Here is a 27,820-nt window from a genome sequence, read left to right on the forward strand (position 1 = left end):
AATAATAGTTTTAACATGAAAGAGGGTTGGTGGCAGAAGTTGTGGGTGCCCCATCCCTGCAAATGTTCAAGGTCAGTTTTTGAGCAACCTGATGTAGTGAAAGATGTCCCTGACCATAGCAGGTGGGTCGGACTAGGTGGTCTTTAAAGGCTCCTTCAGGCTCAAACCATTCTGTGTTTCTAAACTGTTATGCACAAAAGAGAAAGCTCTGACAGAGCAAAATTCTCTGTCCCAAGGGAGTGACCATGTTCCTTTATGCAGCATAAGAGTCAAATGGAGAGAAATGAAATTCACAACTTCCTAGTTTAGTGAGGATTGTCCAACCATAGAAGATGCAATGGTATATCCAAACCAAATTTTCTCCTTCTGCCTTCCCCCTTTTTTCTTAAATGACTTTCCCTTACCTGTAGCACCTACTTAAGTGTCAATGTAAAATTGAGATTTGCAGCCTGAAACCACACTTGGACGTTGGCTTCTAACAAATGCTTTAAAATGGGTATCTGAGGTGGTGATTCTGATTGTGTGCAAATCTGCTGGAAGCTGCCTTAGAGTCTTAAATGTATGTATGTCTTTGGCTATACAGAGTGGAAGTTTTAAACCATGCTTTTCCTGTAAATGTAGTGTTCTTACTAGCGAAACCTGTCCCAGGGAGTTGAACTGTGTGCACTCTTATCAGAAGAGGGGTGGAGGTGGAAAGGAGTCTGGGTCACTCGTGTCACTTCAGTGGTTGTATTTGTTGTTAATTAGACAGGGCATTGATTTTTCCAGGAAAACCTGTGCCTTGCTAAAATAGGTAATGAGAGCACCATAGTTACAAGAGTGATAAAGGTATCGTTTGAGACAAGGGTTTAATTTTCTAGTAATTTTTATCTTAAAGTATCCATTATAGTATCATGTAGAAGTAGCCAGGACACTTAAGATCCCAGAAACGTACATTGTCATAGCCACTTATGAAGCCATGCTGGATGACTGTTAATTATTTTGAAATATTCTGTTTTCTTTTGACTCTTTTATAAAATAGAGTTTTATAAAATAAGTGTTATCTAATTCCTAGGGAATTCTTTTGATTTTGAGCTTTAGAGAATTTGATGTGTTCGTATGTGAATTTGAAGTAGATGGGCTTTGCTTAGGTCATTTATGATGTATATTAGCTACTAAGTTTACTGAGAAGAGCGTTCATGAACAAAACTGGGCCTTCTCAATTCAAAAGCGCCAACTTGTTAGATACCTAATTAATAAGATCTTTTAAATAATTTATCTTGTGGGATTAAGATTTGCTAATAAGGATAACCAACTTTTCAAAGAGGAATTATTTAAAATATTAAATATTACAACAGAGCCTTTTATCAATATCTTCTCTGATGATACTTTAATTTGCTAGCTTGTGTGGGGAATTTCAATATCTTGGAAATTAGTTTGGGTAAAAGACAAATAAGTTAACAAACTGGAAAAAATGTCCTTGGAGGGGAAAGAAAGCCAAATCTTACTGCATGACTGACAAGACTATTCTAGTTATATCAGTATTTGCTCTAGGACTCTGTAGATGTTAAGATTTAAAATTATATACCTGATTGAGGGTACCTGGAAGTGTGGTGGTGATGTGGAAAAGCACTCTTTGTGTCCTGTTTCATAGGAGCTGAGCTCAACATGTCACAGGACAATTTTTACTCAAATTTTGTTTCCAAATCAGGGTTTAATGTGTAAGGACTGTATGTGAACTAGAAGGTTGTTCGTAGCATGGAAACGTAACTGCAGCAGTTAGCTACCCAGATTAAAGGATATCCTTGTCTTGAAAGCTATTCTTGAACTATGTTTAAAGAAAAAAAAAACAAAAAGGTGAGACTAATACTTGTTAACGAATTCTGTATTCTCCTGGTATAGCCTTTTACCAGCTCTGGCTAAGTCTCTGCTTTTAGCCATAGGAAAGAATTATTGCCCAGTGTTTAACAATGCAATTTACAGATTTCATACTTGTTTCTTCTGTTGGTAATGTAGTTTGGCTAGCTTGCTTTCAGGCGGGTTTTAAGTGTCTTTCAAATAAGGAATAAAAATTAGACCTAGCTTGTTTATAAATGCTTGTGTCATGTGTTAAGTATTTTGTATACTTACCTGAAAATGGAATTACCTGTAAATTAATTCGTAATGCAGCCTCTAGTATAGGACTGGGAAGTGTTGTGAATTCTTGCTTTTCTATTCATGAATTTTAAGAACAGGGAGTGGTGAGATAGTTGTTTTTTCTGTTAAAATAATTCTGTGCCCGGGCTTTGCTCTGATCTGTGGAAGATATCTTCATTGAGTAACTTGCAGCTTTTTAGATTTGAGCAAAACATTTCTTTAAAAGTAGTGGCCAAGAGTCTTTAAAGATGCTGCTTTATCTTGAATCTTTACATGAGTTGAGTATCTGTAGATAAGAAACTGGCTATTTAACAGGTTCATAGCTCTTGACTGCCTTTTGTTCCAGTGCTGGTTAGTAATTTGAACCAAGTCTTCTGAACAGGTGATGGATGAAGTTTTTGATGGATAAAAAAAATCTGTTAGGTGAATTACTGGCAGATGTCAGAAGCACAGTGCAAAACAAAGTAGTTTTGCAAGCTTTCTAGCCTTATGTTCCTGTTGTGTAGGTTTTGCAGCTGCTTCGTGTTCTAGTTACCAAACAAAATTCAGAAGATGTTAAACCAACGTCATGATAAGCTTGGCCACTGTTCCTTGGCTGCGGGAAGCAGTGTGCAGGGCCCAGGCAAAAAGTGCATGATGGTGCTTATATGGGAGGAGTTGCTTGGATGACTTGTCATGCAAGTTAAAACTGTGTAAGTAGTACGTCTTTGCAGAACTCACAATTTGGTATGTGAACTTAGAGAAGTACAAAACCTAGGATACTAAGATTTCTTCAATGAATCAGTGTAGTTTCTTTGTCATCTGCATACCTGTTTAAATATCCTACACACAATAAAATTGTGTGTTCTCATGTAATGCAAGTGTTGTGTCAAATTTGTTTTGACTTAGTAGAAAATGTTAATGTTGGGCTAGATGAACTCTGAAATGAGCATAGTTAACACTTCTTATTGGACTAAATATTGAAAGCATGCTGTGAGACTGGTAGCTGATCTGGCTTTAGCTTTCTTGCCATGCAGGAACTATTAAACTTTGTGCTGATCTAAGGTGTGAGAGGTCAAACACACGTCACTAATGAGCCAGGGACATTCAGAGAACCAATTTAAGAGAGGGTGAAGTGACAGATTAACTTGATTAAAAAAAAAAAAGTGGTGTGGTATAACAAATTTGAGTCTCCTTTGCTGCAAACCAAACCCCAAACCAATCAGCTTTATGTACAAGTATGAAAAATGTTTAGTTATCTGAGACGTCCATCCTTCTTGAGCTGAGATTTTGTGTTCTAATGCCAAAATAGTTTGCTTGGTTTGTGACTTAGCATAAAGTCAAGAACCAGAATCATAGCGTAAAAAGAGAAGTGAGTGTTTAGTGTGTCAGTGCTTTGCATACTGATCACTGAATGCGTTGATAGCAGTTTAACTTTTAATATGTCAGCTTTTACACTGTGGGATGTAAGTAGTTTTCTTCAGCATGAAGCTGCACAATTCAGTGTTACAAAATTATGCTTTAAATATCACTGGGTTTGTATCCTACTGTAAGCAGTAACTTTTGCATTGTATTTAAAGCATAAACTCTGCCTACAGAGTGTGAGTGAAATATCCCACTTGTATTTACTGCTTATTAATAAACAAGGCTTCTGATTCTTATTATGATGCATACCTTACCTTGTTAGCTACCGTAACTTTGTACCCAGCCCACGCATTAGCAGGCATGGGTTGTGAGAGAATTTTTGCTTCCCCTTCACTGAATCTATAAACTGACCAATTCTGCCACTTTGTGGATAGCAGGAGGACATACAGGTTTTCTTGCCTGTGAGAGCAGGTGATACACATTGTTTGTGGGTTTTAGTTGCGTGGTTAGTTTTTTTTCTTCCCCTTTCTGTGGATCAATATCACTGTTTCACGGGCAACATTTGTTTGGGGGCGGTTTTTTCCCACTTTACCCTGTGTGTTTGGGGTAGGTTCATAGTATTAGCTAACAGAAGGGTTACAGATACATATCCAAACAATACTTCCGAGAAGTTAAAGATTCAGAATGTTTGCAGAGTCAGTGATATACCAAGTACAAGTTTAATACACAACACCACTAAGTTTTTCACGCATAACTAAGTTTTTTAGACTTCTTAAGCTGTCTTTCTTCCTGACAGTGAAAGGAAATGCTCCCTGGGCCTGCTTACCTTGGTGGTGTCATATAAAGCCTTCTTTTACCTGCTGGGCTTAATGCCACTCAATGGTGGTCCACTAGGTGATGTACTTAGAAGGAGTTTTGTCTTGTTTCACAAAGTTAACAGGAGAAAATGAGCTAATTGACTGTCTGGATTTGCTGCAGATGTGCATGTCTCTTTCATGCAAGATGAGATTTCTTTGAAAAATGTTTTCGTGAGGCCACGCGTGCCGGCAGAGTCCACGTGTCGGTGTGGTTGATGGAACTGCACTTGCATCAGTTGCCTTCTGCTGCCTTTGGCGGCACTGAGGCAGAACCAAAGTACTGAGTCTTATTGCTCTGAGATTTTAGGTTTTTTAAAACAGTCTTTAAAAACTGTTTGCACTGGCCTGTTAGCTGTTTTCCTTGCACGCTGCTGACCCTCTGTGGTATGAGGCACAGAATGGCCAACTGCCACATTCCTAGACAGGATTCAGCCTCTAGACTTTAAGCCCTGTCTAGCAGACTTCTCCCCATCAGTGATGGGCATAATTCTTTTGTCGCCCGTGGGGAAAACTACATCTCTGACATGACCATTTTTTTAGGTTGTAGTGTGCGACTTCCCAGATGAAGTGTTCAGCCTGAACTGTGTGTTAGAGCAAGCTACCTGGGGTCTTTGGATGCCAAAGGTGCTGGTTACTTTTTGAGTGATGTCAGGTATACCAACTCAGCTCATAAACATGTAGTGCTGGGGATTTCGTCAGTGGTGAGAGATCCTTGAATCTTCAGGGTATTTGGTGTGAATTCCTTCAATATTGAAAAAATGTTTTAGTTTTCAAATCAGTTGCCTCAAAAGGCGTTACGAGCAGCGAAGCAGCCCTTTTCTGTTCGCGTATAAATAAAAATGTGGAAATTCCTTCTGAGTGAAGTAAAACTGAAGCTTGAAAAGCCGTCTTAAAACAGAGGTGAAACGTGACTCTATAAAGGAAAGAACATGTAAGCCATGAAATGTGTTAGGAACTCTATATCATAAAAATACAAATACCTGTGGCAATCTGGGAACTCAAATCTGAGCCTTTTTTGAAAAAATGGTCTAAATGGCCCTAATATTGATTATATCAGTGGTGACAATTTTATTTCTGTTCTTGGCTTTTGCTTCCTCGTTACTCCATCTTGACACTATTAGTTACAACACAGCTTGGGTACTGAACATAGGTACCTCCCAGCTGCTGTTAGAGGCAGCCCTTCAAGTGAATGTATTTGGAGAAACATCATTTGGAGTGCTGGTAAGGGATATAAATGGAACTGAAGTTACCTGGTCCAGTTGCTATGGTATACTGCATTTATCCACGTGGTCTTTTGGTGGACAATTTTGGAATACATTGAAGAGGGATTCTTCCTCTGTGTGTGCATTCTTGCCCCTTCAGGCCTTTTTTTGTCCAGGTAGGAATTTTAAGCTTATTGCACTTGCCAGATCTGTCAATATACCCCTTGCAGCAGTCTGTCAAAATTTCAGCCACTCTTTGCTTCCATCAGTATATCATTCTGATACTGGCTCTTTTTATGCCCGTTGAAGACTTCACAAGAGGCCATGGACGTGGAGTCTCGGCTAACATAAGAATTAAACTTCTCAGCTTCTGAATTTTATGTGGTGGCAGTCTCACGCAGGAAAGGTTGAAAATAGAGGCATGCAGAATACACCTTTCGTAGCTTAATGCTTTTCTTTTTAGAAAATCTTCATTTTGCAGATGCAATAATGATCTGAGCAGCTAGTGTAATTGTAGTAACTGCAGACCTATAATGATAGCCTGTTACAGAAATAGTTTTAGTGACTTAAAAATAAAACCTGTCATCAGTGTTTGTGATTCATCAAGGTATTTGTCACTGTGTGTTGTTAAAGCAGTGGAAAATTCTGAAGAACATATACTTAATAATGCAGCAGACTAAGGAAGGGTAAAGATTAATTTAGAAGGATTTCTGTCATTGTAATAATATACTCAAGCAACAGACTGTTATTTTTACTTAGTATTTCCCTTAAAAGCCCAATTCTTTGACTTGCATACTAATTTAATGTATTGTATTCTTTCATATTTCTGTAATTAAATTTGTCCAGGGAATACTATCACTTGCTGTGATAACTATTTAGATCTATGTTGCAAAATAACCACAATTAAGATTTTTTTTTTTCTTAACTAACTTGAACATTATCAGAAAACACACATGGTCTGCAGTTAAGAAAGGAAATCCTTTCAATAGGTTTACAAATGGCAAAGACTCTCCTGTCGCTGCTAATACTCTCCAGTAAGCAATAGCACAAATTACATTTTAAGTACAGGAAGAACAAGAAGTATTTTGTGAGGGTTTTCTTATACCAATGTTTTCCACTCCTAGTGTACCGCTGGGTTTTCTGTATGTAATTTTGTTCTCTTAAACTATTGGTTCAACTCTTACAGGTTCATCTCACAGGAAGGTGAAAATTCTTATGGGGTTTTTTTGGAAAGGGGGGACAATGGAAGGAGTAGCTTTGCAAATATATATGCAGTGAGGAGGAGGACTTTGTGCTTAGGGAAAAGTACAGCTACAGTAGAGTTTAGAACTGCCCTGACTGTTTTGGGGCTCCATAACAGTACCTCATTTTAGAGCTGGTGATAGCATATATTAAAATCATACTGTAGATCTCAGATTTAAAAAAAAAAATCTTTAAAGCTTTATTCTATAAAGAGACTTTTTCTTTGTATAGGTATGGGGAAGTGAAATATTTGGCATAAATTGCTGTGCACAATACTTGGATTTTGCTAAAAATTCAGCCCATTTCACAAAATGTACTAGACTTACTGAGATAGCTGAAATTTCCTTGGAGATAACATGAGGAATCTCTTGTGCCATGAAAGCTGTCTGCAAAAGCCTGCTTTCGGGCTCAGGCAGTCCCAGACTGTCTCTTTAGGTGCACAAAATTGGTCTATTTTTTATAGATGCTTCTGTTCTAGTATTTTTGGCTGGAATGGCTTGATTTGGGAGAGGAAGAACATAGTAGTCTGCTTTTGGCTGATACATTGTTTTCAGGCAGTTGGGGTTTGTGTGCAAGAAAGACTTGGAAATTAATTTATTTTTTTTTGTGTGAGTTGAGTGTATCTGTAGTACTTTTGATCTATTCCCAACAATTAATTGTATCTTCCACGTTTATGTATGTATCCATTTGCGGGCAGGGAGAGAGGGGGAAGAATGCCTTACTTGTAGAAATGGCCAGAGCATGATATGGCAACTTCCACTTCTGTTGATTTTAAAGTATGTGATGGATGGAATATGTTATTCTAATCTTGTGGTGGCAGAAAGTAAGGTTTCTGAAAGAAAAATCTGCATTTTTCAGAAAATGTATGCTGTCTTTGACCACATGTGTTAAATAAGCAAGTGTTGGCTTTCCACCAAGATGACGCTGACCTTTTGTTTTCATCTTCCAAAACAAGTTTGAATCCCTTTAATCCTCAGTCCAATTTCCAATGAAGCAAGTGAGATCACTGAATGTAGTGTGTGTGTTGACATGCCGGTATGATGTCACTGGTCTTCCTGATAGTCACAGCTTCACTGAATTTTTATTTTTTAAGAATGCTGTAACATTTCCAATGTATTAAACACTGATTAGATTTTGAACAAATCTACATAGTTTAAGATGAATCACTGAGAAGAGAGAAGCTCAGTACACGGGCTTTAATGTTGGAAATATTATTCTGTAAATTGCTAAAATAAATGCAGTTATCGGAAATAAATCAGTTTGGACAAATATAATTTAATTTCTGAAAGTTAGACATACTTCTTCTATTAAGAAAATAAATGGCAAAATTATATTTGCAAATGGAATAACATTTACCACATTCAAGGTGAAATGGCGATTCTTTTATTACAGCCTGACAAATTCCTTTTGGATTTAACTAGTCATCAGCTGTTCTGTGAAATGTGAAAGCTCTAAGAATGTTTTTTAGGTTGTATAAAAGTCATACAAGACTCTTCTGATTGTAGAAGACTGTTAAAAGCACACTTTGGAGGATCAGGTTAAGAACCCTGCTTTATATGTGCCTGTATTTAGCGATTTTGAAGTCTGTTCAACCTCCTGCCTTTGAGAGTTCATAAACATTTTGTTAAGTTACTTGTTCAACTCTAATTTACTCTTGATGTGGAATCATTTCATTGCTTGCTAACTCTTGACAAAATTAATCTTGCTTGCACAAAGGAGACACTAAATTGAATATGGGTGCATATTCCGAATGCAGAATATCGAGCATTGAGGAGTTGGCCACTTGCTCTTTTGCTGTAGCAAAGTTGCAGCCCCAATTTATCTTTTTGCCCACCTTTAGATGACATGAAATAGATTGTTCTTTATAATGAAAGTGTTGGACAACTGTAATTGCCAATATTAACTCACAGATCAAGACAGATAGACCCATGGCCTTGCTCCTGAATATTATTTCTGGTTTCTGTCAGATCAAGACAGATAGGCCCATGGACTTGCTCCTGAATATTATTTCTGGTTTCTGGGCCATGTTTTTAGCTCCAACTGATCTGGCTGCCAGCTGTTTCTGGCACATGGAGTCCTGGCACAAAAAGAAGCTGTGGTGTGGCAGAGTGCCAAGGCTTTGTTTTCATGCTGCATCCCTTTCTCATTTCCCATAACCTGCTTGTAGTGGGAAAGCTATGTTTCTGGGCAATAAGGTTTTGGAGCCTGCCTAGGAAGTGCGTGTACAGACGTATGTGATTTAGCTTCCAATAAAATATTTTCTTTCAAGGATGTTGGGGAAACTCAAGTCTTTAACCTGGGGTGTTTGCAGATTACTGCCCTTGGTAAAAATGTTACAGCCTCTAAAAGTTAAGTTGTAAGAGCATTTTAAATCTTGTATATAGTTCTTTTTTTTCTGTAAAACAACAATGGAAGAAAGTGCAGCCTTTTGGCTTAAATACTCAAGCACAAGAAATCAAGGAAGTTAGGAAAACGGATAAAGATTTTCTTGAGCGAACTACATTCCCTAACTAGAAAGAAATTACTGATATGAAGAGTAAAGTGGTACACTTATGTGGATAAAGATTTTCTTGAGCAAACTACATTCCCTAACTAGAAAGAAATTATTGATATGAAGAGTAAAGTGGTACACTTATGATCCAGGTAGTCTTACTACAGAAGCCTTAACTTTTGAAACCTGTAATGTAAATTGCATCTTTTCAGTCACTAGCAGTTTTTTGAATTGCTGCTGTTAGCCTTTGCTTTTGTGCTGAAGTGTGTATATACAGCATCTAATGCAAAAGATCTAAAGCTGTTCTTTGCATAAATAATTACTAGCAGGCTTGTAAAGTGATGGATGGATTTGGCAAGAAAGGATCCCAACTGGGAGAAAACAGGAACAAAAAAATCTGTAAAGCTGAGGATTAGAGCTGACAAGTTTCCACTGAGTAATTAGTTTACCTTATCACTGAAACATTTCTGAAAGCCCAAGTTTGATAATCCAAGTAGTTTGGCAATTTCTTTCAACATTGGACCCTGTCAGATTAAAATGGCTTAGAGTTTACAGTTTTCAGACTCTAATTTCAAGTTAGTATTTCTGTTGTATAGAAAAATCAGATATTTTAGAAGCTTCAGTTCCTACAGACACTATTTCCTTATCAGTTTTGAAGATATAGTAAACAATAAGCGGGACCCAAGAGGACAGAAATAACCAAATTTTCAAATACTGATATTTGTGCCGGAGCTGTAGTCAAAGAGTTATCTGCTGGTACCAATAGCCGTTAGCTTTTGGTTTTGTTCAGGTACTTCCTTCTACAGAAAACTATAAGGCACAAAATATAGTAGCCCCAAATTTAAACTACATTTAAAATGACTTTTATAATTGTTTAGGATTTGTTTTAGGTTTTTTCTTTAGGGGATACTTTGGGTTACATGTAAGTTTACGTTTCTTATGCTTTATTTTCTGTCTTTATATCCTCACTTAAAAGCACCTTGAACTGCATAAGGTTACTTCTGAAAATCCTTTGTTCTTTGAAACTAGAAATTAGCTAGATTTCAAAGGGACATTTATAGATTATAACATGGGACAGTTGTGTTTTAAGTTCAAAATGACAGCAATCTTGAGCAAATACGTTCAATCTGAAAATTTTAAAAGGCGGCTGTTTGATTTTTATATTAATAACTTAATAGTTTTAGAATACCTTGGTTTCTGTTTTTTGTTTACTCTAAGTTCTTACATTGTGCATCTCTTTTGTCATGTACTGGCTTTGCTACTTTTCTTTACCTGTATCTTGTGTTATTTCTTCCTCTTTGCCTGTTGACTTTCTTCTGCCTTCTAGCAACGTAGACCTTTAAGTGTAAGATATCTAGAAGACTTTTCTTTAATTCCTTTTTTTGGTGGTTTTCTCTTTCAGGATAACATTTTGTCATCTGCCTTTCCAAAGTAAATGGCTATATGTGGGCACCGAAAGAGGAAATATTCACATTGTCAATGTGGAATCATTTACTCTCTCAGGCTATGTCATCATGTGGAATAAAGCCATTGAACTGTGAGTTGAATCAAGTGTTGTCTGTTAAGGGGAGGGAACAGAAGTGTCCCACGTGTCATTAATATCAGTTGCAAAAATGTCATTGTTACCTAGAGTGGCCTCCATATTAGTCTCACTACACCAAATAAGTGATCAAAGTATATAAATAGTCATGTAAATACTTTTTGTTCTCATAAATGTGAAGTGTTAATATCTACGTTTCTGCCTATGACACTATTTTATCAAAGTGCCTGGAATAGACATATAATAATAGACAAAATAGATAATGATTTTTATGTCTATTTTTATATTATCTGTGGTGATGAAGATCTATAAGAGTAATGTATGTTAAAACATGATGTGGCTGGTACTTGGACAGCCATGTCACTTCTACAATTTTGGGGTTACAGCCCAAAGTATAAAGATATGTATTGTGAGAGGATTGATGCATTCTGAGTATAACATTACTGGCTGAAAACGTAAATTTAAATAAGCCGATTCCAAGAGCGAAATAAAATTTTTACAGTTATTGTTATTGCTCCTCCTTTTTTTAATAATAAATTTGTGTATGCAAATATAGTGCTTTGTAGGTGAAAACATATACTTGTGTGCTGCTGTTCCTGTGCTGTTATTTTGTTCCCAGAATGTTGCGTCTATTTTCAAAACATACATGAGGCCATCCCTTGCCAAAGGCTGTTGAAACAGACATAGCTCTTTGTGAGTCCATCTCCTGCAATAGCAAGAAGTCAACATAAAGTCTTAACTCTGTGTTGTTCTAACAATGCCCAGCTTGAGCAGTTTATGAATAATGGCAAGACCTGTTTTCCAGCATAAAAATAAACATTTTATCCAATTGTGCCAGTTCTGTAGCAACAAACATTGAGAGATACTGTAAAGCTAGGGGCATTTTTTGTGTGTTACAAATAAGTAGTAAATAAGTCTTTCCTTCTTAGCAAAAGACAGAAACTAAGTGCCTAAAAATAGACAGAAGGTATTTATGGGCTTGAAGATAAAAGTAAATGTGTCTTAACACTGAAATGTCAATAGCTTGCTTACATGGAGTCTGTATCTGCAGAATCTGTATTACTTGCAATAATTTTGAGATACAGTTTTGGGCAGGGGATTTTTAATTAAATGGAAATATTTCTTGTTTAGGTCGTCCAAATCTCATCCAGGACCTATTGTCCACATTAGTGACAATCCAATGGATGAAGGAAAGGTAGGATATGTTTAAAGACTGTTCAATACATTATTTTTCAAGCAAGACTCTTTTTGAAGTATAGATACTGTTGCTTTTTAGGGAAGGATTAAGTGGATGAGGACAACGTTGAAGTCATAACAGAAGGCTAAATCAAGGTTTTAGGCTGTGAAAATAATATGAAGCAAGGTACAGACATGACTGTAAGACATCTTACTGGAATAATTGCATCTTGTAATCAGAAACATGTAAAAACACAGCTGAAAGTGCTTAATGGCAAAAACTATTGAAAACAAAAGCAAAGAACTTCTTGTGTTTAAGATGTTACTAAGATACCCAATCATAACCTGATTGCAGAAACAGTGGAACAGAAATTAAATAAACTCTGTAATGCTCTTGGGTGATGCTGTTTCACAACTTTAAAATGCTTATTTATATAGCATGTTTGTATAGAACACTGTGTACTTTGTCTTTAGTTTAGCTAATCCAAGGCAGCAGTTTTAATGGGATTTGAGGTCTAACTGACATACTGTCACTTAGCAGACAGCATCTAGTGATTATAATGAATTGCCTAAAACCTAACGGGCCTCTAGTACAACTAGATACTTTAGAAAAGTCAACTGAACTAAAACATGCAAGAAAGAGCTATGTATTAGACTTGTCTTTTCCTATTTTGAGATAGTATTAGTCACAAATCATTTAAAATAATAGCATACTTGACACTAGTGAGGAAAAAATCTAATATTCACTTTTACTAGATCAAATGTGTCTAATATTTTTAGGGTATGAGTGCTGTATAGCACTGAAATAGATAAAATATTTTATCTGTAAGCTGGTAGAAGATCCTTTTTATTTTTCGTACTGGAAATGCCTGTACAGCTTGAAAATCTTAACATGCTGAAAAGACTGTCCAGGCAAAACCTCTAGGTATGGCAATAGACCACCCTGATTTAGATCTCTCTCCTGACTACAATGGCATGTGTGCGAAGGCAGTGATTTCTCATTTGTAATACAAAGGACACTCCTCAAGGCACTTCTGTTGGCTCACAGGAAGTACTGTTTCAACAGTGAGTAAATCCCAGCGGCCAATTACTCCTTTTTTGTATGTCCATGCTGGGAAAAAGAAGTGGGAGTGAAGGTATGCTACTTAATGCTTCACCTATAGCAACATTGCTCAAGGGAAGATCTCACAGGAGATGCTGCGACTGTGAAAGACTAAGCCGTGTTGCCTTTTTCTATATAACAAGTGCCAAGACTGTTACTACTACCTTATATTGGCTTTGCTTTCTTTTCATTAAGAGAATTGTCACTTAGGAAAGCAAAATGCTTAGATAATAACAAAAGTGTTAGACCAATTACTATGAGCAATTTGCATCCTCACTCCTTGCAGAAATGGTTTAATCTTGCTTCTAGCAAAAAGATTATTTGGAAAACTATCTGTCGATTTCTTTCTAGCTTTCCTCTTCTTAAGAACTCATGTTCTTAGTGTTCCTTTAGCTAGCTGTCTCAATTGTGATTAACATCTGGAACACGCTTATATTGCATCGTTTCTTAACAGACAATGAACCGTTACCTGGAACTTCAGGAAGGATAGTGTGCTCTTCCAGCAAACCTAAGCAGAACAAATTCCAGTGAGGAAAACACACAATAAAATGTTCTCTTTCCAACTCCCCCCTATTTTCACTCAGGAAGGAATACACTTAGGGAAGTTGAATGTTGGCCTTTCTGGAACTTCAAGGGATTTTCAAGGACTTGTCAGAAGAAATGCACAATTAGAAAAAAAAAAAAAAAAGTATGTCAGGTGTACTAGCTGGGAATTTAGGAGAATGACAAGAGGTACAAAGTAAACCTGTCTAGCATTGAGGTTTTCACTGCTGCTAGCCAATTTTTTATTATCATAACTAATTGCAATTGCTACATATAGGTATTGCAGTAGCTGCATCTCTTTGGGGCAAGAACTGCAGGCATTGCAAATGGTATTATTTTGCTTATCCTTATAAAGACTTAAGATATCTGCTTGTTATTGCAGCTTCTGATTGGCTTTGAGTCTGGAACAGTGGTATTATGGGATCTGAAGTCAAAGAAGGCAGATTACAGATACACACATGATGAGGTAACACTTTTTATCTGCATTACTTACTATGAGGGTGTCATTCACTGCTCTAATAGTGATGTTTGTTATCATTTTCATTTCTCCTGCTTGTGTCACCAGTGGATCAATGAATAGGTCTCTCTGAAATAGCAAGTACTTGAAGTTTTCCTCTAAAAGAACCATAGAGCTTGAATAGTAGAAACTTCAGACTAAGTGTTCACTGAGTTGGAGTTTGAAGCAATGAATGGTGGCGTGGATTGGATTTCTTTACTGATTTGGGGGGCTGGGGGAAAGCTTTCAGATCTTTTTTCTGTTGTTGAGTAGTGTGACTTTTGCCTGTGTTAAGAGCTTGAGTATTAAGTTGAAACAAGATGGTTTAGCGATTTCTGTAATTTGGAATCTCTCACATTCTGAATAGTGTGGGGAGAAAAAGAAACCACTATATAGTTTCACTGGGACATTTCTATAAACACACCTTTTCTTTGTAGGATAAGATGAAGGTTTGAAATAAAACTGGGGGAGGTTTTAAAAAGGCAATGACATTGAAAGGCATTTTTTTCTTTAAAACTTCATTATTGAGAGAATGTTGGCTTTTTGAAAGATTGAGATAAAAAAATCATTCAACTTAATATGGAAGTTCATGTATTCTGTTTAAAATAATATAAAATTAGTCTTGGCTGTATTTCATTGTTTGTAAAATGTCTCTATCATTGTTCAGCAGCAGCAAGGCCTGTCCTTGTATCACAGAGAGTGGGTTTTCCTTAGCTCTGTGCTGAACTTCTTGCAGGTCAGGATTTGGGCTTTTTAGTGGTGGCTGTGGCTCAGTACTCATGCTTGTGTGTGTTAGCTCTACCAAAGACAACTTTCTTTGAAGGGGGAGTTACTGAAGTAGTCTAAGCCTTAGGTCATCAGAGCTGTAGTAGAATATTGGAGCTAAATGAGGTTTCTTTGTGTTCAGAAACCTCAAAGTATGTTGTGTGAAGAGCAATTTTCTACCTTCCAGTTTCATTGTATGCACCTAACTAGTTCCCTCTGTTGCTTTGTTTTGTAAACCTACTTGTATCTCTGTCATCTTTTTCTAGTCTCAATCAAGTTCTTCCTATACCCCTTATTCTTCTTGCTCTTCTCTAACTTTCTCGTTTTAACCATTCTATTTTTTTTTTATAAAAGAGAAACACAACATAGTATATTCAAGATGTGGGCACACTGGATTTATGATGTGAAATAGTTTTTTGATTTTCTTTTTTCTCCATTGATAGATCTTGATACTGGATTAGTCTTTTGATGCTGCAAGCATTAAGCAGATACTTCCTTGAAGCAACCTACTATAAAACTAGTCTCCTTCTTCAGTGTTAGTTGTCAGCTCAAAGTCCAGTGCATTTATGCATTGCTTCACATTTACACAGTCGGACACTAAAAATTTTAGGTCTTTCTGCAGTTGTTTACTAGAATCCTGATTTCTACCTTGAACGTGCTTTGGTACTGTCAGCAGACTTATCACCTTAATATGCTTGTTCTAATTTTCCAAGTTATTTATGAGTAGACTGAGCAGCACAGATCCCTGAGGGTCTCTACCAATTAGCTTCATCCATGAACTAATCAATTATTGCCAACCTGTCTTTATTTTAGCTTGCTTTACTTCCTGATACCTTAACCAGTTATTTGTCTGTTCAAGGATTTCTGGTCTGTTTGGGTTTAGTTTCCTTTGAGAAATGTTGTTGAGTGTCTTTGAAAATTGTGCAGAGAGCTTAATCGGTGTTTCCATGAGCCACATGCTTGTTAACATTTTCAGAGGTTTGTTGGATATTATTTCCTTTTACAAAAATCACGTTGACTTCTCTTACCTACTGTATTTATTGTACTCATCCATACATAAATTAACTCTGTTCTTTAATGAAGTTTTGTTGCATGTCTAGAAACCTACCCAGGGCAGACACTATGCTGCTTATTCTGTTTTTCTTTGGATTTGATGGTCCATTTGTTTAAAAATTGACTCCATGCCTGTCATCTTCCTGAACCACCCCTGATTTGAGAGGTTGCAAGCAGTAGTGAATAGTTCAGCTGTCTCATCATTGATTTCCTGTAGGATATATGAATGAATGCATCTAGTTCTTCAGTTTGGTTTTTTTTTTCTGATTGCAAAAGAGGTAATGAAATACCTCAAGTCAGATCCTTTGGTAAAGAAATGTGCATTATCATAAGCTGAGAGTAGATAGGAAAGGGAGAGGAAAAAAGGAAGATCTATGGAGTGAACTCGATTAATTTTGCTGTTCTCATTAGTGAGAATCAGCATATAATGAAGTTGCTTAAAAATATTGTCCATTCAAGTCTTAAAAGTTGAAGTTGGCTTTTTTCTGTGAGCACAGATTGCCCTTTAAGAAAAATATCTCTTTGGAAAAAGAATTACTGTATTCAGTAATAATATATTGGTTCTCATCCATTTAATATTAAATGACAAGGAATTTCTTCTTCAATGGGCAAGTTATTTAGCTCTGCTCTTCTATGGGGGAAGGCAGAATAGAATTATGTCCCTTTTTTTAACTGGGATTTGATACAGTTAGGCAGTTCCAAGTTCTTCTTGATTCTGGCCTGAATGGCATAGAAATAATGATTAATTTTGTCTAACAGAATTGAAAAATGTGTTTCTTGAAAGGTGCTAATGCAGACAGTGCTGTAATGGTTTCTGGACCGATGGCCTTGAGAGAGAATCCTATCAGATACAGAAAAGATACTGAATAGAAAGCTGCAGAAAGTGGATGATTATATGCATGCCATATATATCTGTCTGTCTTTTTATTGTGCAAGTCAGGTGAGGTGAGGCTACTCCTGTATCTTTCTTTCACTTTATTCTTCAGTGTGTCTGTTTCGTATTTAGCTGCAAAAATGAAGAATCTCCCTCAATTTGTCAGTGAAAGGAATATTCAACTCCATAATGCTATCTTTCTAGTCATATCATGATCAGTGCTGACTAACTAGTGGCCTATATAAATATACTGTTCTTGCTGGTTTTCAGCTAGCACAGTTTCAAATAAGTCAATGTAAATGTGAAGAAATACAGAAGGGGTTTTGAATTTCATTTTCCAAGAATAAGGTGATATTGCCAAATGGTAAAAACTTTGCTAATTTTTATGAGCGGCTTCCTTAAAAGAAAGAGAAAAGCATTCTCACTTGCTTTATGCCGAAAGGGGTTGCTGTGGAAAGGTGGGTAACTTTTTGAGTCTTAGGCAGGTAACACCATGGCTGATATTTGACAAGTGCTGACTGGCATTGCTGGAATTCTGACGATAAGGTAACCTGTTCATTCCAGGTGAATAACTTAACAATTCAAATACTTAACCAAAGTCATGCACAGGAGCAGGATTTTACACCTCAGGATTTATATCCTTGGTTCTCCACTTGTTCTTGATGAGAGCTCTTCCAAGTGTGGACTTGACAACCAGTAAAAAGAGAGCAACTTAGTCCAATCTCGTCACACATGATCTGCTGCAGAGCTGCTCGTCAGACACAGGAGATACTGTCTGGTCTCCCTTCTTCCTCCCTGACTGTCCTCTCGGACCACTGAAGTGTAGCGGGGTGGGGGGAGGAGAGTCACAGAGGGATCTTTTTTGGTGAATTAGGCCTGCTTATTAGCACTGGGGAAACATGCTGCGACTCTAACCCTATTGAAAACAAATAGTTCTTCTAGTACTGGTTAACTGTGTGTTCCCATCAGTCTCAAGATCCATCACCAGCCGTTGGAAAGGTGATAACTGATTCTATGCCTGTTAGCAATTGCAGTGCTCTGCCTGGGCTGTGAGCTTTGCTGCTGCTGGGAGTCGCAGGGTTGATATCAGCAGAACTTGGCCATAAAGGCTGTTTGCTGGGAACTTTGCCATTGGATTAGTCTCCTCCTCTCTCATCAATTTTCTAGTTGACATTGGTCTTAGAGCATGTAACTTGAGGGGCTGCGCAATCTATCTACCACCATCATTTGATACAACTGTTTTTGACTCAAAACTTCAGATGTGTCAAGGGGCCCAATTGTCACCCTTTATGAACTTCCTCTGCTAAGGAACAGTAAGGGTCAAACCTCCTGCGTGATCACAGTTTTATGGAAAGGTACTTCTGTGATTTCCTCAAGGAAGAACCTGAATCCTATTATATCTTTTTGTAACTTCCTGCTTGGCTTCGTTCGAAATTATCTGACTTTTAGGAGGCTTTTTTGAAGCAAATTCCCATGATGAGACGGTGTGCTCATTTGTTGCCTGAGAGCTCGGTCAGTGGAACTCTGCCTGTGCTTTCTCCTGTGTGAACACGTGTGCCTGCCAGCACCCTGCTCTCTGACAGCACGGCACAAGAACACCAGGAATGCTTATAGGGTAGCCAACACCACCACGCCTAAAACCTCAGTAATCCTATTTCTGCTTAACCACGGCCGAGGGAGGCAGCTCTAGGTTATGAGTAGCATTAGTGCTGATGGCTGGTGTAGTCTTCACAACATTCTAGTTCGTAACAGGGAATTTAGTTAGAATTTGTTCATGGTTTTTCTGTGTTACAAAGAGATCTTGAATTTCCAGGACTGTGTACTTTTTATTACAACAGGAATATGTTGCATGTTTAGAACTAGTTAGAAGAATGCACAAATTTAACACTCTTCTTCGGAGAATTTGGAGGAAATTATCTGTGACATAATGGAACTGCAGTTGTGGATGAACTTTTTTTAGAAAGTTTCTTTGAAACCCTTTCCTCAAAACATCCTTTTTGTCTTGAGCAGGCTCCATGGAAAAATAAGACTATAAATTCATTTGGCATCATTCTTAAGTCTTTTATGTTAAAACACTGGGGATTTAAAAAAAAAAGTTATGCATATCTCATGTGGAATACAGTTTATACTGCAAATGTTTCCCATACTATATTTTTAGCCATGAAAGAAATAAAATAAATTTCCCAACTATTAGTTTTGGTTCTGAAAAAAAGTGCAACTTTTGAAAACTAAAACTAGTTTATTTAGAAAGTCCATTCTTCAAGTAGTGTTTTGTTTGTTCTGATTTAAAGTAAGCTTTGACAGCGTTAACTCAGCAAATATCGTATGGTTACTATTTTTGGGCTTGATGTTATGGTACAAGGCTGAGTGTAAGAGATTATTTTACAGCTTTAAAAACATGTTGAAGTAGCCTATGCATTTAAGAGGGGGGGGGAAGAAAACCCCACACCAAACAGAAAAAGCTACCCTGATGTGACTTGCCAGAAAACAAATCATGTCAAAGCATTAGGCACTTGCACATTTAATTTCCTCAAAATGATCTTTGTGATATATTGCCATTTAAGTCTCAGTAGATACTTTTTTTAAGTTCCACAGCACTTTTTCCCCTTTTTTTTTTTTTCTTTTAGCCTGTTGCTAAGAGAGGTTAGCATAGGTACTCACAGGTTACTATGCTTGGTTTGAATATTTTGGTAAACCTGTAGAGAAGGACTCAGTGTTGTCACCAGTTCAAGATTACCAGAAAATACTGTCCATGTCCGTGGAAATGGAGGACTATGATGATAAGACAGTGAAATCTGAATAGGCTATGGTAAGCAGTCTGGTTTGCAGAAAAACAAATCTCATCCCACAGACCCTACCAGTCATGCACAGAGTGTATTTCAAGCTCGCTTAATGGCACAAAAGAGTAAAAGATTATGGTCAAATCCAAAGAATGATGAAAGGAATTCTCCAGGACTCTGGTGCATTCCTGTGGGAAAGTATGCAGAAACATTTTGCCAAAGATAGTGGTATATTTCAAAAGCAGGCGAGGAGGTGCTTTGCTTAGATTTTTGTTCTGAGTTGCAAGAACTGTATTTTTTTCAGTAGTCTAAACCTGGTGTTAGAAAAATGGGTTAAAAACTTGTTAGAAATGGGACACTGTTTGCATTAATAGATTTTGTATTCACATTGAAGTATCAATACATTTCTGCATGTATGCTGTCTTGCAGAAAGATAGGATACGAAGAGCAGTCTCAAATTGTCCTGAAATGGTATGCATATCATCAGCTGTAGGGTTAAACTAAGTCAGAAAAGAAAGGGATTTTCTGTACATGTGTTATGAATTGAAACAGTTAAATCCCCTTGGTGGAAAAATATGATCAAAACTTGAGTCTTTATTGATGAACTGTTTAAATTGTAAGTTGATTTATAATTTTTAATTTTTGTACCTCTTTAGAGAATGAAGAAATAATAGCGATTTCTAGGGATATTGACAAGCTGTTGCAGCAGCACAACTGAATTTCAAAAAAATATTTTTATACATGCCTTAATCTCTTTAAAAGCTAGTGATTGACTTAAGATATTTCTGTAGGAGACTTGCATATAAATGCTTTTAATTTTGCTCCTCAGAGTTTTTCAGTTTCATATGTTTGATTGCACTTCACAGTCCCACAGTCTCCCTCAGGTAACTTGCAGTCGTTGAAAGAAAGTTTCCTTCTGAAAAATCAGGTATGTTCACCTTTTGTGCAGGCAGCATAGTGGTTATTTTTCCGCACAGGATAATCCTTCTGGAACAGCTGGTGAAAGTGAGTCTTCCTTGGTGTGCAGCCTGCCTCCACATAATACTCTAGGATGGTTAGTTTCTAAATTTCTGGTTATATTTTGGCATATGTATGAGTTTGTTATTCAAAAAAGTAAACTTGGATTATTTGGTCGATTGCCTACAGGAGACATGGGGAGGCACTCTTTATCATGGAGCTTAGTGATGGGATGAGGGGTAACAGTTTCAAGCTGAAAGAGGGCAGATTTAGATTAGATATTGGGAAGAAATTTTTCACTGTGAGGGTGGTGAGGCACTGGCCCAGGTTGCCCAGAGAAGCTGTGGATGCCCCATCCCTGGAGGGGTTCAAGGCCAGGCTGGATGAGGCTTTGGGCAACCTGGGCTAGTGGGAGGTGTCCCTGCCCATGGCAGGGGGGGTGGAAATTGGTGAACTTTAAGGTCCCTTCCAACCCTAACCATTCTATCAATTTGTGTAACATATTGGAAAACGTGTATTACTCCCAGGGGCTTAGTTTCTAAGAAGCTATGTATAGATTTTCTGCCTCAGTGCATTCTGCCTGATTTTTCTATCTTGGATGTTATGTTTTCTTTCAAATTCTAGCACTAATATTAATCATGGAGAAGGTCAAAACTTTTGCTCTAGAGTGTTGGGATGATTTTTCAGTTATAAATCTTGTCTCGATGATTGAGGCAGCTGATATCAACCAACTAGTGCCACCTAAAGTTATTGTACTTTTTTTCATTTTAAATGACTTGTTACTGTATGTATACTAGCTTGTTCTGTATCTAGAGATTATGCTACAGCTGCTTACAGGTCCAGTTTCATTTTTCAGGCTTACAAGAAGTTGTGAACTGTGTAATGGCAAAGGGTAGTGCTCTGTACCAAAGTTTATCATATTCAGCCCACAGAATTGTTAGTTGGATTATTTTAATAATACATAAATTCTGGTTTTTTGTTATGCTTTAAATATTTAGCTGTATTGCTAAAAGTAACCAGATGCTCTATAAAAATAGGCAATAAACAGACATAAAGCCAAAGGCTTTGTTATTCTCTTTCAGTGTTCTTTCCATCCCATCAGGGTTCTTGCAGGAATTCAGTGATAGCAGTTATCCTTCTTCTTTGTGCTCAGTTTATCAAATCTTGATGTTCATAAGCATTAATGCTATTTCAACAGTAAGGGGCTGTTGTGTTTTCTTCCTCTTGACCTTATTTTTCAAGAAAAGGAAAAAGTGATTATTTCTTAGATTTATCCTTCTATAAAGCTTGCTTCCTTACTGGTTCTTAAGACCTATTTCTACATAAATGTGTATAAAAAAACCTGTCCGTTAGCACTGTGAGCTGTGTACTGTTGTCAGGGTTAGAATCCACATGGGAGAGTATTTAACACATGCTTATTATGTTGTATTGCTAATCATAGTGTACAATATTTCTTAGTGAAAAAAGCTTTTTGAAATGCAAATTTGCAGACTAAGTAAAGCAACTTTCAAACTTGGTGATCTTTGACTTTGGTACTATATTGGTAAACAAAACCAGATTTTCAATATCTATGCAAAGATTCTTTTGTAATACCTTCTTTTATTTACGAAATAAAAAAATTATTTTACAGACAGAATGAGCAAAACTATTTCACTTTGTCTCTAGGAGAGTAGATTTAGATTAGATATTAGGAAGAAATATTTTCTTTTGAGGGTGGTGAGGCAGTGGCCCAGGTTGCCCAGAGAAGCTGTGGATGCCCCATCCCTGGAGGGGTTCAAGGCCAGGCTGGATGAGGCTTTGGGCAACCTGGGCTAGTGGAGGGTGTCCCTGCCCATGGCAGGGGGTTGGAACTTGGTGATCTTAAATTTCTCTTCCAACCCGAACCATTCTGTGATTCTGCATCTAGGTTTCTGAGCTATAGATGTGGGGATGTGATATTAGTACACTGAATTTATCTTCTATCAATCTCTATGATTTCATACTACATAGGTAACAAGATTAAATTTCACTAAGAAATACTGAATTTAGTTAATTTGTAGTTTACTGATATCCAGTTTTTTTTGTGCTTTAAGTTGGAAAAATTATTACTGGAGACTCTACACTCACATACTGTAGTCATGTTCCTCTGTCATTTAATCTCTGGATTCTCCCAATCATATTGCTGGAAACGGTCTTGTTTTTCTCTATAATTCTATGAAATGTGAAGAGCTAATACATATGTAATCAGTTTAGGCAAAGCTAGCTTTGATCTGTCTGGTGTGATTTGCTCTTCACCTAGTGATTTGCTGCCTAAGCTTTCACTGCTAGTGAGGGTTCCCTACTACTGGCACACCCGGGTTTCCACATAGAAGAAATCCCTAGGTACCTGAGGAGTTGGGGTGGGTGTAAGCCTTGCTTACAGACAGAATCTCTACTGAAGGTATCTGCTCAAAAGATGGTATTGTACAGCCCACCAGCATTCGCATATTCAGGCCCTGCTTTCAGTTTACCTAGAGTAGCAATGTCTTCACTGTAAGTATTAAGCAAATCTACCTTCTCAGTAATACCAAAGTTCTGTACTTCTAGCAGGTAATACTTCCTTCTGTACCTTTTGGGTAGTAAAGAAGTGCTTCGGGGTTTCTTTGGGTGTTGATATTTTCGTGGTATAACTAAAATTCCCTTACGCATCACCTAATGGTTTCATAATGTCTCCATGTACTGATAAAGATGCTAGAAACAGAAATGGCACCAATCTTTTCTTACTAGTTAATTTCTTTGCTTTATTTGTACTCTTTGCTTCATTGCTTGCTTTTCTCTCGCCTTAAGGCAGCAACTAGATTTAATTTAGTCAGCTTTTTTCCTGCAGTAAGATTTCATGTGGCATGGCTTAATCATTCCATTCCTAATTTTATGAATATCAAGATGTTTCTGTATTAGTGGAAAGATATTTACTAGTAGATTCCTACACTTTCCAGTACCTCAAAACTGCTGCTGCAGCACAAGAATGTTTGTTCAGGCTAATATTTTGTTATCTTCATCATTAAGTATAGTTTAAAAAAAAAAATCCCATCATTACTTCAATTCTCATTTTTACTTATGTTCTCAGCCCATGTTTGCCTCTCACGGATATTCACATAACATCTCAAAATGCCATTTCAAATTTTTGACTTAATCACATTAAGTCAATATTTTTTATGGACACTATTTTTTTTCCCAGTAATAAAAAATTTTGGTCAGCAAAGCTCAAATAACTGCTTGCACTTGTTCTTTGCATGCTACCCATTGTTGAAAAATACTTTAATACTACACTTGAAGGAGGATTTTTTTTGTCCCCCTTAAAGATCTCATTACAATGAAGGCTATTTTTAATGGGTAAAGTACGTCTGAAAGAAGTACTTATGAATGTGAAACTTAGAATGGGCAAATTGGGACATACTAAGAGCAGTATGATTTAATTAGTACTTTCCCTAATTTCCTTTTGCTCTGTAATGTCATTGAGGAAAGAGTAAGGATAAGATGATGCTAAGAAGCTCATACTGTTCTGTTTTTTCTCTTTTCTTGCATAGGCTATCCACTCAGTGGCTTGGCATCATGAAGGAAAACAATTTATTTGTAGTCACTCAGATGGTACCTTGACCATATGGAATGTAAAATCTCCTACCAAGCCATTCCAGACAATCACTCCACACGGTAAGATGAGAATGAATACTCACTGTGTTTGACAGCTCTTAAAACAGAGAACTTATTTTTAATCGAAGTGTGTTTTGCAAAACCATGTATTAAAAATGCACTTGGAGTACAAGTAAACCTTCCTCTGTCACATCAAATTTTGATAGATTTCCGGTTTTTATGAAATAAGAATTTAAATCGGTGCAGTTTTGTCTAAATCTCTGAACTTTAAGCTGGCCTTTGACGCAATGGCATTGATCTCAAAAATTAACTATTGCATAGTTGGTGAGGCTTGCTTTTTGCCTGACATTACAATTCCATATGTTGTTTAAAATACATATAAGCAAGCATCTGTTTCATGTATGAATGTGTAGATTGCCATAGAAATTCTTGGAAAGGTTTGAAACAGAGTAAGACTAGCATCTGGTAAGATGTTTCCACTTCTCAGAAGTCTTGCATTAATGTTAATGTAGGAAATTAACATTACATGTTGTTCTTCTGTGAAATATGCTTCTGCTCTTCAGAAGCAGTTCTATACGAATGCCAGGTTTACATGGTGCGCATGTGTCTAAGTCATGTCTTAGCAACTTATTTACCCAAAATTCTTAAGTGTGAATGTAACAGTGACAGTAATCAGTGAGGTTATAGTTGTAGTACAAAATGCTATAGTTAAGCATTCTGGTTTACCTATCTGAGCCTCCAGAAAGTCCATGTTTACTGTGCTGGCTATGGAAAAAGGAAGCTGTGGATTTCTATGTGATCCTGTAGCAGTCAAAAAATAGACAAGTGACTGCTACTGTAGTAGTAAAACTTGTTAGACACAACTAACTTCATTTTAATGTTTTGGCCTCTTTTAATAAACAATTTTATTTTGATCTTGGGCTGCAAATTAAATTTTCTGCATAACTTTGGAGTTCTATCAGACTTTATCAATGTTTAAATAGAAAAGATACATATTTACACCATACTCTTAGTTGCTAATGATTCTGTGGGAAACTCTATCTGTACAACTTTAGTTGCTCATAGTGCACAGTAGAGAGTGGGCTTTTGTGTTCAAATTCAAGTCTGGGCCCTTAAGGATAACACTCAGAATTAAACCTCATTTTACGCTTAAGCTGATGAATTTTAACTCCAAAATGGTAGACATGAGATAAATGTTAAATCTCCCAGTGCTACTTAAAACAACATTTTCAGAGGGAAATTATGTTTTTGAAAACACATGTTCTACAACACATAGAAAAAAACAAAAAGCCCTCCCTTAAACCTAAATATTCTAGGTTGGTGTATTGAAAGTTTTAACAAATCTTTAATGATATTACTCCAAGGTATACTACATAATTGGCAGAGGTGTTGAATAGATGTTTGTATGAACGTTCTACTTTGCCAGTTGTGTAGTGAATTTCATAATTTGTTATCATGCTATGGAACTGTGAGATTAATATAAGAAAATAATTCACTTTAGGAAAACAGCTGAAGGATGGAAAGAAGCCAGAACCCTGCAAACCTATCCTTAAGGTGGAATATAAAACAACTAGAGCTGGGTAAGACTTGTTTTGTATGCAAAATTAACATCTCTAAAATAAAGGCATCTCTCTGGGAATGTACTTTGCTTCCCAGTTGTTGGAATACATGTGCTGATGGCACTGAGCTATGGTACAACAGCTGAAATAATTTTGGTAAATCAGACATTGCTGAATGAACAACAAAAACACATGTGAACAAATTATTGCATAAAAACCTTAGCTTAGGTAAAAATACTGCTAATGCAATATCTACATGCTGCTTCCATGCTGCTAAACTCAAGTGTGTTTTTACTCCATCTTTTGAGAATACTAAAGAAAAAAAGGCTGATAGAGCACAGAAGACACTGAAGCATGGACCTGAAAAACTCAACTTTTGACGAATAGTAGACCAATGTGAACATTCTAAATTCTGAATACGTGTTCCTCCCCCAAAAATTTTACTGACAGAAGGTTTTCTGGTAGATTGCAGTAATTTATGCAGTGAATTGTGCCTAATTATGCACATTGAGAATGTAACAAAGCAGTAATTGCAACAAGAGGCTCCGATGGAATTACAGTATCTTGAGTAGTATGTTTTGTTACCAAGACTGCAATTAGGATTGAAGGATTTCATGAACTATATGGGATTTTTTATTTTTGATTTTAAAATGCTTTAAAGTGTTCAAGTAAAAAGTGCAATGTAAAGATAAAATATTCATGGAAACGTGTTCAGCTATTTACAAACGTTGATTTTTTTTCATATTTTTTATTGTCTTTGACCTTTGGGGAGACTTATGTATAGTTTTCACTTGCTTTCCAGGCATTCAAATCTATAGAAGATTGTTACTTTAATTATAGGTTTCTACTATGTATTGGTATACCCATACATATAATATCAGTGGCTTGGTGTATTTTTATTGTTTCCTTAAAGTGAGGTAAATAGAAATTTAAGATGGTGGCTAATTCCCAGATGTATGAACGTCTATGATCAGTTGGAGAGACATATTTTACTTGTAACTGTCTACATCTGTCTTCATATTCCTTTCTGAACTGAAATTTCAAAAGCTGATCTAAAGAAAGATGCAGATAACCAAAAGTAGTCTCAGCTTCAGCAAGTTACAATTTCTGCAATCAAAAGCCTTCTGCTTTGATTAGTCATTCTGAAGGAAAAGATTAGTTTGAAAGTTGTTTTATGCGACTATAATTTTACAATGTGAAAACTAGTTGACTTTTCACACAGTTTGAAGAGTAACTTAATCTAGTATAATTTCTAAGAATACATAGCTCTTGGGGAGACTACTTTTTCCTAGTGGGGACTTTTTTCTGATAGACATTTCATTTTCCAGTGTTCGTCCAAACTGAAGGTTTTGATGCCTTTCAGTTTAATATTTTATCACTATTTTCTCCATCTTCAGTGTACTTCGAAATCTATACAGGTTGTGATACTCTTCCACAACTTTAATTATGAAAAAAAAAAACCCACAAAAACCCCAATTGCACTGTAGTGGTAAAGCACTACATTGAAAGCCTCCATTCATTTACTGCTACACATATTTCGGTTCACACTTGAATTTTCACTTTCCCTTGTAATCTTATTGCAAGAATTTTAAGGCAAGGCAGAACTACCTTTCATTGCTTAAAATTTTGAGAGTTTTTCTCTTTACCAGTTGAAATTGATTAGGTATGAACATAATAAAATGTAGATGTTAGCACTGTCATATCTTGTTCAGGGTTTAATTTCTGTCGCCCAGAAGAGAATTATTCCTGAACAAGACGAAATGTAGATGTTAACCCTGAACAAGATATGACAGTGCTTAATTTCTGTAGCCCAGAAGAGAATTATTCCTGAACAAGACCAAAGTTTTTGTAGCTGCTGAAAGAATGTAAGAAACAAATCAAAGAAGCTTGCTCCTATAGCAGTGTGCTCTGTTCTTCAAAAACAAACAACCCCACAATAGACAACAAAACCAAAAAGCTTACAGTGTACTTAAGAGATACTGTCTAACATATATTTAAGTTCTTTCATTTGACTTTATTGTGAGAAACAGTGAGTAACCGTTCTGTGTTCCCTTTTTCTATGCCCTATATGGTACTCTAAAATCTCTTTCTCACTACTTTGTTCTTGCTCTTTCC

At 36.7% G+C, this 27,820-nt stretch overlaps 1 protein-coding gene across 1 annotated transcript in view; it reads left to right on the plus strand.

The window, feature by feature from the left end:
* LOC104462992 (syntaxin-binding protein 5) overlaps positions 1–27,820 on the plus strand; it is a gene marked incomplete at its 3' end in the record, with an annotated part of 81,010 nt that overhangs the window by 28,471 nt on the left and 24,719 nt on the right. Inside the window, exons 4-8 of the mRNA XM_010075159.1 lie at positions 10,654–10,788; positions 11,923–11,986; positions 13,995–14,078; positions 24,083–24,206; positions 25,648–25,726. Coding sequence (XP_010073461.1) covers positions 10,766–10,788; positions 11,923–11,986; positions 13,995–14,078; positions 24,083–24,206; positions 25,648–25,726 — 374 coding nt within the window. The remainder of the gene's footprint in view (positions 1–10,653; positions 10,789–11,922; positions 11,987–13,994; positions 14,079–24,082; positions 24,207–25,647; positions 25,727–27,820) is intronic.

This window comes from Pterocles gutturalis, unplaced genomic scaffold (assembly GCF_000699245.1).
Source record: "Pterocles gutturalis isolate BGI_N339 unplaced genomic scaffold, ASM69924v1 scaffold10767, whole genome shotgun sequence".
NCBI classification, from domain to species: Eukaryota; Metazoa; Chordata; class Aves; order Pterocliformes; family Pteroclidae; genus Pterocles; species Pterocles gutturalis.